The sequence below is a fragment of the Diadema antillarum genome, unplaced genomic scaffold, assembly GCF_040938485.1.
Source record: "Diadema antillarum isolate AM-2024a unplaced genomic scaffold, OU_Dant_1.0 scf00000117, whole genome shotgun sequence".
Classification (NCBI taxonomy): Eukaryota; Metazoa; Echinodermata; class Echinoidea; order Diadematoida; family Diadematidae; genus Diadema; species Diadema antillarum.
Window position 1 is genome coordinate 449,212 of NW_027271006.1, and position 14,898 is coordinate 464,109.

The 14,898-nt window shown below is 39.2% G+C and overlaps 1 protein-coding gene across 3 annotated transcripts in view; it reads left to right on the forward strand.

The window, feature by feature from the left end:
• The window catches only part of LOC139719952 (uncharacterized), a 64,425-nt gene that overhangs the window by 41,083 nt on the left and 8,444 nt on the right, over positions 1-14,898 (forward strand). For all 3 annotated transcript variants that reach the window (XM_071631331.1, XM_071631332.1, XM_071631333.1), the window contains 6 exons: positions 1,769-2,155; positions 5,797-6,051; positions 7,182-7,319; positions 8,085-8,346; positions 10,073-10,342; positions 13,397-13,624. In XM_071631331.1, coding sequence (XP_071487432.1) covers positions 1,769-2,155; positions 5,797-6,051; positions 7,182-7,319; positions 8,085-8,346; positions 10,073-10,342; positions 13,397-13,624 — 1,540 coding nt within the window. The remainder of the gene's footprint in view (positions 1-1,768; positions 2,156-5,796; positions 6,052-7,181; positions 7,320-8,084; positions 8,347-10,072; positions 10,343-13,396; positions 13,625-14,898) is intronic.

A 14,898-nucleotide genomic window follows, 5' to 3' on the forward strand; every position in this document is an offset into this window, starting at 1 on the left:
GCTTATAAAGGCAAATTCATTGACCTTTTCAGGGTGCCACTTAACTATCTTTTAACCACACTTGCCCAGTTGGGGAAGCATATTTTGAAGTTGTAACAAAACACTTTCCAAAACAAATAGATTTTACTTGCCCCCCCCCCCAAAAAAAGTTCAAAAACATATAAGTATACAGAAAATGTCTTTTATGTCAAGGGCTTAACCCTAACTAGGCCGGGTGGGGGGGGGGGGGGGAGCCTCCGAGGCCCCCCCTCGACATTTCGCGCGATGTATCGCTATCGCCGCGACATTTCGTGACTTTTTTCTTTCGAGTCTCCCGCATCTTTTGACACCAAATTTGCGATGCCTGGGTGCGCGGTTCCGAAGTTGCGCATAAATATGCACGTCCATGTCAGACCAAAAATGGCTCAAAAACGTGAATTTGTGTACAATTTCTATGCAAACTGTGTTTACAGGCAAATTTATTAAAAGCATGATTATTTTGGGGTTTTATTGATTAAAATCAATTAATAACATATTTTCTTGTTTGGAACAAGGTCGCGGACAAATTTCATCGAAAAAACAATGAAAAACAAAGTAAAAAAAAACCAGTGAAATACATAAGAAATTCCAAAAACAATGAAATACTTAGGAAATTTTTTCTGATTGCGCAATTTTTTTCTCTTACATTTGCTTAGCACACTAAAAAGTATTTACACAAAAAAATTTGCCTCTTTTGAGCTTTACACTATACTAAATTGTCTGATTTCATGCATCATTATGCATAGATTAGCATAATTTAGTGTAAATGATAACTTTTGAAAAAATTAATGTGATGGTACTGTAAAACGAGGAATTTTCGCGTGCATTTTAATATCGCGAATTTCGCGAGCGCCAAGATTCGCGAAATTAAAATGCACGCGAAAGTTCTTGTCTACACTATAGGCATTGAATGCCAGTGGCAGTTCGCGAAAATTTCATGCCGCAAAAAAGGCCGTCGGCTCCAATTCGCGAAAAATTCATGCCGCGAATATATCATGTTTTACAGTACTTGAGATTGCATCATAGGCAATGTGTGTGCCAATTTTCTTTGCGATCGCGTGGTCGATGGCCGAGATCTCAATACCCTTCTTTTTCCGTATGATTGACTTCACGAGTTTGTATGGGGGGGGGGGGGGGGGGGGGGGAGTGAAAAAAAAAGGCTATTCGGGCAAGCATTTTCTCTGATCGTTCCAAAACACTTTCTCGACTTCGGTTTTCACTTGCCCTGGACAATCAGGCAAGTGCTTATGTAGCACCTTGCTTTTGACCTCACACCTTATTGGACTTATTGGACATTTTATTCAAACTTGACCAGCATTTTTAGATTATTTACAATGAATGTACCTTGTGATGTGAATGTGGTGGTGATGGCTCTAAGATGATGATGATGATGATGATGATGATGATGAAACAGCATTTACATGTATATACATTGTAGCATCATTTATCTGCAGAAACATTCAAAGGTGCCCGGCTCCCACAGAGTATCACACATCATTCACAATTTAGTTGCTGGAAATAAAGGTCTTCAGTTTAGACTTCAGTTCTAAGCAATGGAAATTCAGATCGAGTACACCAAATTGTGATCAGTAACAATGACCATATCAAGAAAAAGTGATGCCTGCAATGTACAAATGTATGCCTCCCTTCAGCTACAGAGATGAGACCAGTTGAGAGAGAGAGGAAAAAAGTACAAGTAATTCAAGAATTGCAGGTTGTCATGGAAGCATCTCTTTTCTCTGTATGACAGGAAAAGCTACAGCCAGAAGACCAAACCAGAACGTGTGCAGTCATGGAAGACTTACCCACTTATGGGTTCTACATCAACAGTACTCTGACAGGAAAAGAGGCAAAGCAGCAGAAGGGAGACCAATCAAAGTCGTTCCAGACTAGGTGCTACGCGGTTCAAGATCGTGTCAAATATATGGTATCTCTGAAGCAAGTTCCAGCTTCAAAGCTCGACCCATATGCATTCCTTCCATCACCAGATGTGTTCGAGCGCCAAAGAGAAAGAGCAGAGTTTGTTGTTGAGCAGATTCTCGTAGCCCACTTCTCAAAACTGATAAGTCTGAAGAACAAACTGCCGTCACGAATTCGTCATTCTCAGACAAAGAGAATGGATGAAAAATCACAATGTGTACGTGTAACTGAATCTTATATATCTGCCATGATGCACTTGCATTTATCCCCTGTAAAAAGGGCAAGTACTACTGTATGAGCTGAAATTTTTGCGTACAGATATTTTCGTGAATTTCAACTTGGAGGACATTTTAGCATGTTGTTAATTTCACAGTTGCGAAGGCCTAACTGAATTTACTTATTAGCACGTTGTTATTTTTGCGATTCAAAGGCGATTCGCGAAATTCACAAAATAAAACCACCGCAAAAATTTCAGCTCGTACAATATTAGAACATTGCATCTGTGCTCCTGAATTACATGTATTAGCTCACCTGAGCCTTCGGCTCAGGTGAGCTGTTGCGATCGCCCGTCGTCCGTCGTTCATCGTCCGTCGTGCATAAACTTTTTACATTTTCGTCTTCTCAAAAAAAAACCCAAGACCGATTTTCACCAAACTTGGCAGGTAGCATCCCTAGGGGGTAAGGAACTCAATTTGTTAAAATGGGCACCATGTCCCATCCAGGGGGCCCCAGGGGGCCCCAGGGGGGCCCAAACCCCTCAAAATGAAGGAATCTTTAAAAATCTTCTTCTTTAGAACCAGAAGTAATAGAGCTAAGATAATACTATGAGTTAGTACATTGATGACAGTAGTTTCAAGTTTGTTCATGGCGGAATCAGGGGTGCCCCCCTTGGGACCCATGGGGGGGGGGGGGGGGTGGGGGGGGTGGGGTGGGGAGGGGTCCTAATGGGGCCTACATGTACATTGTACATTTTCATCTTCTTCTTGAGAATCCTATGACCGATTTTCATCAAAATTGGCAGGTAGTATCCCTACGGGCATAGGATATCAATCTGTTCAAATAGGCACCGTATCCCACCTGGAGGGTCTCAAGGGGCACAAAATGAAGGTATCTTTAAAAATCTTCTCTAGAATCAGGAGTTAACACTGTTTATGATTGTAGTACTTATCAAGTTTATTCATCTAGCAGATCCAGGGGTGCCCCTCTTGGGGGCAGGGGGGAGTGATGGGGAGGTCCAAATGGGGGCCTAAATTGTACATTTTCATCTTCCTTAAAACCTCATGATGGAGCAGGATATTGACCTCTGGATAGCAGGTTGTATCCCTAGGGGGTTATGATCTCTATTTGTCAACATGGGCACCATGCCCCACCCAGGGGGCTCCAGGGGCCCCCCAATCCCCTCAAAATTAAGGGATCTTTAAAGATTTGGGCCCTTATTGTACATTTTCATCTTTTACAAGAATGCCTGCTCAAATTTTGGTACAGCTGTGAATAATTTAGATTATTGACTGCGTAAAAGGTGAACTTGCGATACTCAGGTGAGCGCTAGACCCGTGGGTCTCTTGTTAGAGTTGCAGTGATATGAATTGACAAGAATGATACTAGTAATAGACAACCGACATTGTGAGAATGCCAGTCTTGCAGAGACACTATAATTGCAATTGCATGACAAAATTTGTTAAATGGATTTGCTAAATATTTAGATCCAATTCATTTGACATTTTAAGAACTTGTTTGCAGCAAGTTTTGTTATACCATGTACATAGTTCATAAAGGCCATCCTAAGTAATCCTAAAGGTAATCTTCCATCGGGCTATTAATACACTCGGCAAGAAAAGAAAGTAGACACTTTTCCAGCTCATATTTTTCACAGAAGATTTAAATAAAAATCATTGGTGTCATTTACCATATTAAAGGTTCTTTGATTGTCTATCATCTTATTAGTAGGGTGATACAAAGGGAAACTTTATGTGTTAGTGAACACATTCACTTTTGTCCTCCAAGGCAGAAAAGTAAAAATTGCAGAAATTGACAGTGAAATTCGTTTGGAAATGCCCTACAAGATAGAAATGGTAACAAAAAATAAAACAAAACAAAGCAAAACAAAAACAAGCACACAATTATTAAATGCAGTAAGAGACATGATTGAAATAGAAATAAGTTTTCATTTCCTTTTTTTTTTCTTTATATTCTAAAAAAAAAAAAAACTATAGTGGGAAAACAGAAGGGGAAACACTGGTATTTTCTGTCAGCTCAAACTTACAATGACATAGGGAGTGAGCTGCAAAGGTGATAAAATGGAGAGAATTTCTTCATTTCATTTTTGAATTAACAAAAAGAATGCATGAGACAAATTCAAGAGAGAAATATTTCAAATTTTCTTAATTCGGAATACATTCAAATTTCTACCATCTTTGTTACCACTACTGCTTATGTTATGTGTATTTACTCTTGATTTGACTGACGAATCTTCATTTTATTCTATTATTTGTTATCTTTCTTTATCTTTGGAGGGTTGCAGAGACATTATAGAGATCATAGATTGATTTTAACAAATTTGCATTTCTTATTATAAATTTGTCTTTTGTTCTCATCGTTACAATGTACATTGAAGAGCATGTATGCTTGAATAACAGCTTGTCCAGTTTGTAATCTATGAGAGAGATGAACTGGAAAAAGTGTTCATTTTCTTGTTTTGCTTCTTGTGTAGAGTGGGGGAAAATGCTTAAATTTTAACCATTTCAGTGATCTGTGTCTTTTATCACAACAAAATCAATTTCCATGTAAGTTTTATTGTATGATATTCTTGATTATATTCCACATACTAAGAATCTTGCTATAGGATTGGTCAAGAGCTGATCACGTGATAAAGCCTAGTTTTGCCTATCGCGTCACCTGAGAAGAAGAGTTCGTTACACTCTATAATTGAAGTTATCTTGTTTCGCTGACCTCTTAGTCCACATAGTTCTTATGCGTGATATAACTTACAATTTTGAGTACGTGCGAAATGAAAGTGTGTTGCACTGTGGTCTGTCATATGACATGGGTCAAGTGATAGACCACAGTGCAATGCACTTTTATTGTCGTGCCGGCCATGCGCAGGGCGCAGAGCAAATTCATTGTTTTGTCATCTATGTGAAAACGGCTAAAGTAAACCACGTAGTAGCCTAAGCCTTGAGGATATTATACCTAAAGACAGCTAAAATGGGTTGAGATGTGGAATAGAATGGGAATATCTAGGACCCTAGACGTGGAATATAAAGCAAATAATCAACTTTTAGTTTCAGGCAAAGAGACAAACTACTGTATACGCCATATATTTCGCGAGTCTAAATTTTCGTGAATCGTTACTTCCCAACAATTTTGCGAGCGGTTAAATTCGCGATCGTGGAGTCCTGTACTGAACGGAGAAATGTGAACGCGTACATCACATTCATAGCGGCGTCAGAGTCAATATTTTCGCATGTTTTTAATCTCGCGAATAGCTGCTGACTTGCAAAATTCGCGAAAATAAAGACCTTGCGAAATATTTGGCGTATACAGTATCACTTCCTTGGCGATCTGAATGTGTACGCTATCTCTCCTCAGCTGCGCTTCGGAAAGATAGCTACATCCAGGTCGACTTGGAAGTGATAGTTTGTCCCATCACCTTCACCAACGTTGATTATTTTTTTCTTACTATCATATTAGTTACTTCAAAGATAATCTTTATTCCTTTAGCTATTGATGTTTCTATAACTGCTTATTCAACGCAGGTATGTGCATCTATGTGATGCCTTCTATCATAAAAAATTAAAACAAAAACAGCTTATTATTCAAGTGTACTGGAACATATAGGTTTCTCTGTCAATAATTTAGGTCTCTCTTGGAATAATTGATGCTGACCCGGAAACCACTCACGGGATGATGACGGTCATGGAGCATCTCCAGAAATACATTCCAGTCGTGCAGGACAAACCAACACCTTGTCTACTCAGCAGTGGAGCAGCACAAACCGGCGAGTGCATTTTGCATGCACAGAGGGCCTGTAGCCATGCAGAGCATTGGAAGGACCGTCTTGACGCACTCTATGCATGCCCAGAGGAATCTCACAAAGAAGTTCTCCACATGCAGGTAGTTCAGAGTACAGTGCACTCCCGTTAAAAGAAGCACGATTATGACAAACTCCAGTTGCAACGAAATGATAATTTAGGCCACAACATTATCCACTCTATGTATTTCTATTGTTTATTTGTTTGGTTAGAACAAAATTTCAATATAACGAAAGAAAACTGCCGATCCCGAGGACTTCGTTATAACAGAAGTCCGCTGTAATACTGAAAGGAGTGATATTTTGGGCTGAGATGAAGAGTTTGTTCGCAAAAACTTGTTAGTCCATATTTGCCAAGTGGAGATATTTGTGATCAAAGGTGAAAACAAATAAAGAGAATGATAAGAAATTTTTTGCTTTTGCTTCTTTTGACCATAACGTCAAAAATGTACCTTTATATGTAGCGACCAATATATAATATATTAGATATTATTTTGCACTTAATAACAGAGACCATACTTCAAAGTCTTCAAAAATGGACTTATCTGTTTTTGCAAACAAACTCTTCAGATGGGTCTTTAGGTATCCAATGTTTCTGTGAGACAATGATAAACCACTTAAGAATAAATGATGAGCATACAATTCTATGAATGAAAAAAAAAAATTCTGAAAAAGAAAAAAAGAATTCATACATTAAAAAAAAAAGAAACTTCATGTATGTCATTATGGTGTAACAACTAGAAATACTCTAAAGATTGCCTCTGTATTATGTTACTCCTATAATGACCAGCTTGTATCTGAACTATGATAAAATGTTCAATTCATGAAGTTGTCAATCAATTGAATACAATACTTGTAATTTGACCCCCCCAAAAAATGTCTCTGAGAATCAATTTCAATTTGGTATTGCTACACACACTCTTCACTATGCAGTTGCATCAGCAGACAAATTAGTAGATCATGACCTTATTTTTCAAGTACCAAATATACTATAGAACAATATTTTCGCAGCACAAAAAAATTTCGCTTACGAAAGCTGACGGCCTTATTCGCAGCATGAAATTCTTGCGAGTTGCCTCTTACATTCAATGCATATAGTGTAGACAAGATATTTAGTGTGTGTTTTGATTTTGTGAAGTTCAGGAAATCAAAATGCATCAAACGTGCTTCGGTTCACAGTATGCTCCATTGTATATTTCTACACAATATGCAGGACTCGAGTGACCGCTTCTACAGTGCTTCCAGTATAGCTGATAGAGGAACGGTAGCTCATCTACGGAATGAGTTCAACCACAAAGCGTTCATGAGGAGTGTTGCGTACAATTCCAAGCAAGTGTGGGATTTGTACAAGGTAAATAAAGCCAATTCATGTGCATGTATGTCACAAATTCCACTAGGTAGCACGGAAGTAGAAGGGTTATCATCCTGTTATGTGTTCCAAATCATTGCGCAGCTAGTGCGGCTTGGTAAAGATTATTGCTTGCGTAGACTCTGAATTCTTCAGAGCCTCTTTTCTTGGGTCACTTTTATCCAGAGTTTGTCCTTTCTTTCCAATATTTAAATTTAGGTTCAGAGAATCCATTTGGATTGAGTTCTAAAGAGGATGGCTATTAACTGATTAGTGGGAATGCTTGGGGATGATTGTTCCAATCCTTGTGGGATTCATTTAAGAGTACATTTTATATATATATATATATATATATATATATATATATATATATATATATATATATTGTGTGTGAAAATCATTTGCTTCAGAATAGCCTCGTATTCAAGTAATGTGCAGTTTAATATTTCCAGGTGAGCATGCCTCTACAGTGACGGGGCCTTAAACTGCACATTACTTGAATATAAGGCCATTTTGAAGCAAATAATTTGTTACCTAGTTCTTTATATTGTTCACACCTTCTAACTTAGAAAGAATGAACAAAAACCAAAGAACAGTCTTTGCATAGGCGGAGGGGGTGGAGAGAGGTATAAGTGGAGTTACAGAAAAACATTGCATGATCTTGTGTTTTAGAAACCTTTCACATTGAAAGAAAGATATTATTCAGAGGGGTGAAGGCTCAGGTTGAACCTTTCACATTCTTTCCTATTTCTCTTTTTATCTGACAAGTTTGTCACAGAAGCCCACATCCTTCTGTATGCTATGAAATTGTGTGGGATGACGTCAATGACCGATGAGCCTGCAGGATTTTTACGGGAAAGGGCTGGAAAGGAACGGAGGAAATGGTTGAGAAACTTGGCGCAAAGAGTAGTGGACTTCTGCTGGGCACCTCCAGACAGAGGCGATGTGCAAATAGCAGCAAGTACCTTTGAAGAAACAGTCAGAGATATTCCGGATGAAGCGCTTCGATACTGTATTTGCCGATCAACAGGTAATTAGTGAATAAGAGGAGAGCATCTATTTGGCTGAAGGATTTTGAATGGTGTTATTGAAGCCCGTAATGGGACTGGTCATCTAGCAGGGGGTAGCTCCAGCAAATAGTTCTGTACGATATTATTAACAAAAACATTAAGAATTTGAGATTCTCCTGATTCAGAAACTTCTGTTTGATATTTACCTTCACAACTAAATTGTTGGGATGGGACTGCTTGATGGATGGCCAACTTCCATAGGCGAGATCACCTGAATTTGGAGTGTTTTATGCCTCTGCCATTTAATGTCGCCCGAGGTATTTACATGTATGTTTCAGGTTGTCCGTCCGTCCTTCATCCGTCCTTTTATATGTGGACTCACCAATTCGTCCGACTTTGGCACAGACTGGTATTGTGGGAAAATGTAAAAAGAATTTCTCAAAATTTTAGTCTGAAAAAAGTGTACATTTCCTCAACTTGCCACTGGTATTGATGTTAAGAGGTAATATTATTCCCCCTTACCTTCTGAAAGAGGGAAGTCCAGTGTTCTTTTATCATTTGAGAAAAGTGAAAATATGTTGAAATTATATTTTCTTTGTATTGTTGTACACATGTGACTTCACAAGCTGTAGTAGTCTTCTCATCCAGCAGTCACTTCAGGAGCAGAAACTTTAGAAATTCATATTAAACTTAGAACAGATTGTCTGATTTTCTTCAAACTCTTGCTGATGTGTTCCATTTATATTTGCTGCATTCACTAAATCCATATGTCTATGAAGGGGAACTTGTCCTTTAACAAGTACTTTTGGGTCATTAGGTCAAAGTTCAAGGTCAAATCCTCAAATTTGCACTCTATCCCTCCTATCTATGCCATGCCTGAAGGTATTTTCTTGAAACTTGGTACATGTATATATTACAAGAAAGAGATTTGCTGAGCAAATTCATAGCAATGGGATCAGAGGTCAAAGGTCAAGTGAAAATGATAAAATTGCATTCTTCTTTTTTTCCATACCTCCAAAATGGCTCAATGTATCATGAAACTTAGTATGGTACAAATGCAGGTACTGCCTGACTGATACGGGGGTGGGGGGGGGGGGGGGGAATTAAGGGGCTGTGGGGTCTAAGAAATGATTAAAAGAGAGGTTAAAATGCCAACATTTTACTATTTTATGCTGAAATTACACTTCTCCTCCATACCTTGGAGACTTCTCAGTGTGTAAACTTAATAAACCTAGGGAAATACAAGTTTGTACACGCATTCTGTAGGGAAAGATTTTGCCCATGGAGTCCAAGGTCATGGGAAAATGTTCAAGAGTCGCAATTTTCCCATATTTTGAGTACTTTCATGAAAAGTGGATATTCCCTGTTAGGGATTATTTGAAGAATTGTGGGCCATTGGATCAAAGGGCAAGGGTCAAATGTGAAGTGAAATGCTCAAATCCCCAAATACCTGCTCTATTAAACAATTCAGCTATCCATGCAAAGTAAGCCTAGTTTGAGGAAAGTGAACTTCTAACAAATTTGTGATAAACATTGCCTTTTTTAATTTTTCACCTATTATGTGGAACTGTCGTCTCACATGTTGGAAAAACAATGTATTATGGCAGAGAATACGAAGTAATGGTGAAATGAAAACAAAAATAGATAGGCTACAACTTAAGTGAGTGGACTATGCAAGATGTATTCTAAGTGCCATGAAGTAAGGCTATTTACCTTGATTAATTTTTTTGCTCTTTGACTTTTCAGACAAGACGGATGAGATGGTTATGTGCTGTTCCAAGACATGCAAACGTGCACGTTTCCACCTAAGCTGTGTTGGACTCGAGAAGGCACCAGACTTCGGCTCAGACTGGTATTGCAGTAAAGCCTGTGAGGAGAGTGATTCCTACATCTACTGCTTCTGCCACAAGAATGTGGCGGATGAGATGGTGCAGTGCCACCTTGCAGAGCATTGCAAGAAGCATGAGTGGTACCACAAAAGCTGTCTAAACATGCACAGCTATGATCCTGTACCAGGTGACTTATAGATCGGGGCGCAAATGACAGTGATCTTGATTTTTCTTGACGTAACCATGCAACTTATATCAGAAAAAAAGATATTTTGAACAGAAAGAGTGTGCACATACTACCACAAGTCATATGCTGAAGATTCATTAATGGGTAGTGAAGAATAAAGTGAGATTTTTTTTTTTTTTTTTTTAACACACCAAATTTTTCTCTTTTTTGTCGAGCCCACTGGAGGTGTGGGGAGGACTAAGGGATCGCCTCCGGCGTCTGTCTGTCCGTCGTCCCTCCGACCATAGTCTGTCCGTCTGTTGTCTGTCCGTAATGCTACAAAAACTTGAATAACACTCTACTGAGGATTTCAATTTCAATTGAACTTGGAGGGAAGAGTGGTTATACAAAGTTACATATTTTACCAAACATGAAGGGCTCCTCAAGGTTAAAGGTCACAGGCAGAGGTCAATGAACTTCAGGGCCCAACGTTAAGTTTTTAGAGCGCGTTTCGTTTATTTCTCGTAACTTTTGATGTATCTGTCTGTTTGTGATCAAACTTAGGTAGTAGATGTCCCTTGGGGAGGTGAAGGTCATCACAAGGTCAAAGGTCACAGAAAGGGGTCAACAAGCTTTTAGGGCCCAATGTTTAAGTTTTTAGGGCGCGTTTTGATTATGGCTCATAACTTTTGATCCCTTTGTCCGTTTGTGACCAAACTTGGATGGTAGATGTCCCTTGGGGAGGTGATGGTCATCACAAGGTCAAAGGTCACAGCAGGGGTCAACAAACTTTTAGGGCCCAATGTTAAGATATAATGGCGCATTTTGATTGTGGCTCATAACTTTTGATCCCTTTGTCCGTTTGTGACCAAACTTGGATGGTAGATGTCCCTTGGGGAAGTGATGGTCATCACAAGGTCAAAGGTCACAGCAGGGGTCAACAAACTTTTAGGGCCCAATGTTAATTTTTTTATGGCGTGTTTCGATTGTGGCTCATAACTTTTGATCCCTTTGTTTGTGACTAAACTTGGATGGTAGATGTCCCTTGGGGAGGTGAAGGTCATCACAAGGTCAAAGGTCACAGAAAGGGGTCAACGAACTTTTAGGGCCCAATGTTAAATTTTTATGGCACGTTTTGATTGTGGCTCATAACTTTTGATCCCTAAGTCTGTTTGTGACCAAACTTGGAAGGTAGATGTCCCTTTGGAAATTTAACGTCATCACAAGGTCAAAGGTCATAGGCGGGTCAATGAACTGCTGAGAGTTAGGAAAATATTAATTTCTTGTACGCGAATAGGCGAGACTCAATTTGGCACTTGCCTTGTTTTTGTAAGCATGGGTTGGACATTATTGTATCCCCTGAACAGAGTTCGGAGGATACTATGGATTTGGCCTTGTTGCGCCGTGTCCGCCGCAAGGATTTTCTTGTGAGCACTCTACTGGCTGCAGTTCTTCTTCGATCATCTTCAAATTTGACATGAAAGTGTATTATGGTAAAACGAAAAGCTTATAGTTTATGATGATGGTGCCCTTGCTTGTTCCATCTTTATACGTGAAAAGGTAAATTTAACAGGGTCTACTTGTGTGTGACGCTGGCCTTGTTTCTCTATTGATAATGCTGCCCTCACTGTTCCACCTTTTACAGGGTCAAAGGTCACCCTGATCATGTCAAAATTTTCAAAAATGCATGCTTATTCAGGCAATAACTTGATTGTTACCGGACTTTACTCAGACTTGCTAAAGAGGTGTATGGGTTGTCATTCTTCGTGAAGGACACAACAGTTTGTAGTAACATCGCCCTCAGTGTTCCGACTTTGAGGCCATGTCACATTTCCTAATGCTCTATAAGCCGCATTTCTTGTCAGATTTTATTCAAACTTGCTATGGAGGTTTATGGGGAGTTATTCTAGGTAACAAAAGTTTTCATTACCAGTGCTCTCATTGTTCGAACATGTCATATTCCTTGTATGTGCTATATATACTAGCCTCATTTCTCATCAGATTTTATTGTATCCTGCGACAGTTGCCATATTATACAATATTCTGGCCTAAAAAGTAATCCAGATGAGGTATGGGAGACGGGTTCGGGGGATGCATGTGCTCAATTGCGAGTGCTCTAGTTTTCATACATTTTTGTAGGTTTATTCCCAATAACACCCAAAATAACTGACATTGTGAGAAACATTAAGAGAGTAGTTTCTCCTTCAATTGTCTGTATAGATTCCATTATTTGATGGCTTGTGAGACGGAAAATTGTGATTGTCCTAAATACTTATCTAGTGGTTTTGTGTAAACAAGTTAATTGATATGCAATTTAGGTAGGAATGGCAAAAATTTGGGAAGTTGATTGCTCCCTATGGCCGAGCCTGTGTACAGGAGCTAAAAATTAATGAAGAATTTAATCGTCGATGAAAACTTGGGTGTTAAATCTTCATGTACCGGTATATTAAAGGTAGACAATCGTCATCCCTAATGGTACGTAAACTCCGAACGACCGAAGTTTGTGCATGCAATTGTGCAATGCCAGACTCGGTGCTATATCCATAAACGTGTGGGACAATGCTGTCATCACTGAGACATGTGTGTATGTGCGTGTGTGTGTACGCATCATACACAAACATTGTCACGGCGAGCTGCGGTGATTGGAGAAGAGAGGCCACAAGACGTGTGGCTCTTTTGGCCTTTCTTCATGTGCATGCGCACTGAGAATGTGCATCCATTCGAAAGCTCTCGTGGCTTGCTCGGACAGCCATTTTGGGTCAGGAGATTAATCAAGTAATGTGCAGATTAATGCTCCGTCACTGACCAGGGACGCTAACCTGGAAACATTCATAAACTGCACATTACTTGAATATGAGACCATTCTGAAGCAAATCATTTTCACACAACAATAGATATACAATGAACTCTTGAATGAATCCCATACGGATTGGAACAATCATCTCCCAGCATTTCCACTGATTCCCACTGATCAGTTACTAGCCTTCCCCTTTAAGTCAAAACTTCATTGAGAAACATTGTGACCTTCATTCAGAGGTACATTCTTATCCGAATTCTCTTGCATTCATTCTACAGATGAATGGTATTGTAGTGAAGACTGTGAGTTTGGAGCAGAGAAAGACGATGATGTCCTCAATCACACGAAGGCACTGATGTACGAGGGACTGTGTCATCTCGTCAGAAGACTGGCTGTGGCAGAAGGCGATGGACCTGCTATGATCGATGACTGGAAAGCAGATATGGTTACCTTCTACACGAGAAAGCATCCAAATTATCTGATCAATGGACACTACTTCCTTGCCTGTGAGTTTCACATAAAGTGGTACCTTCAAATTAAAAAAAAGAAAGAAAATGCATTCTGTTAAGAAGATATCTGTAAAAGTGATGGTTTCCTTAAATTTTGTAATCATTATATTATATTGGATGGCTATGAATGGGGTACCAGGGAATATTGCATGAGTTAGGGTCAATACCGTGCACTCCCGTTGTAACGAAATGCTCGGGACCGGCAGTTTTCTTTCGTTGTAACGAAATTTTGTTATAACCAAACAAAGTCAATATATAATGAAAACAAGGAAGCCAAGCATATATGATATTCTGTTTGTTGAGTACTCGTCATACACTTGAAAGCTCTGTGAACAATAAAACAGATAGTTATTCAATTACAGATTATTGTATTATTTTAATGAAGTTCCCCTCTGAAACTGTGCATGACACACCAAGCGAACACACAGTTATGTGGCGCGTTCGCCCAATATCAATGCAGAGATGCTATAAATGCTTGTTTCGCTACATATTTTCGAAAGCGATCCTCGGGTCGTTATAAAGGAGCACATTTCTTTTGTTTTTCTTTGTCAGTGGCACTCAGAAAGACTCCGTTATAACAAAAATTTCGCTATAACCTTGTTCGTTATAAGTGAATTTTGTATCATAGACTTTAATGGCGATCATTTTGGGACCAGAAGTTTTACTTCGTTATAACGAAATTTTGTTATAACCGTGTTCATTGTAACGGGAGTGCACTGTATTGCACAAATCAAAGATGAGTGCAATATTGACCCTAACGAGTGCAATATGCCCTGGTATTCCATGAATCAAGGCCATCCAATATAATCATTATATTATTATCATCTATACAATCAAGCAGTGCAAGCATAAACTGCACAAAATTACCCGGCTTCTACTCGTCTTGGAAGTTGACTCGGCAGTCACATCCCAGCGCTGAAAAGGGGAAGCCCCTAAAACTGCATATGAAACAAACAACTAGCAAGATGTTTGCGCACTTGTAAATTGTAACAAAATGACGCGCACTAGTAGCAAGCGTTTGTGCATTCAGTAAGCACTTGCACAATAGATGAGACAGAATTGAATATAGTGTGATCTTGAAAGGCAAGCCTATGGAGAATTAATACGTTGGCCTATGCGTTTCGCTCAATATGCTCTGATATTGAACGGTAAAAATTGAGCGGACTACAATACATGTTTTTTATGCGCCGCTGAAACGTCATAGATAATAATAGCCAATACTGTACGAGCTGAAATTTTCGAAGTGGTTTTATTTTCACGAATTTCGCGAA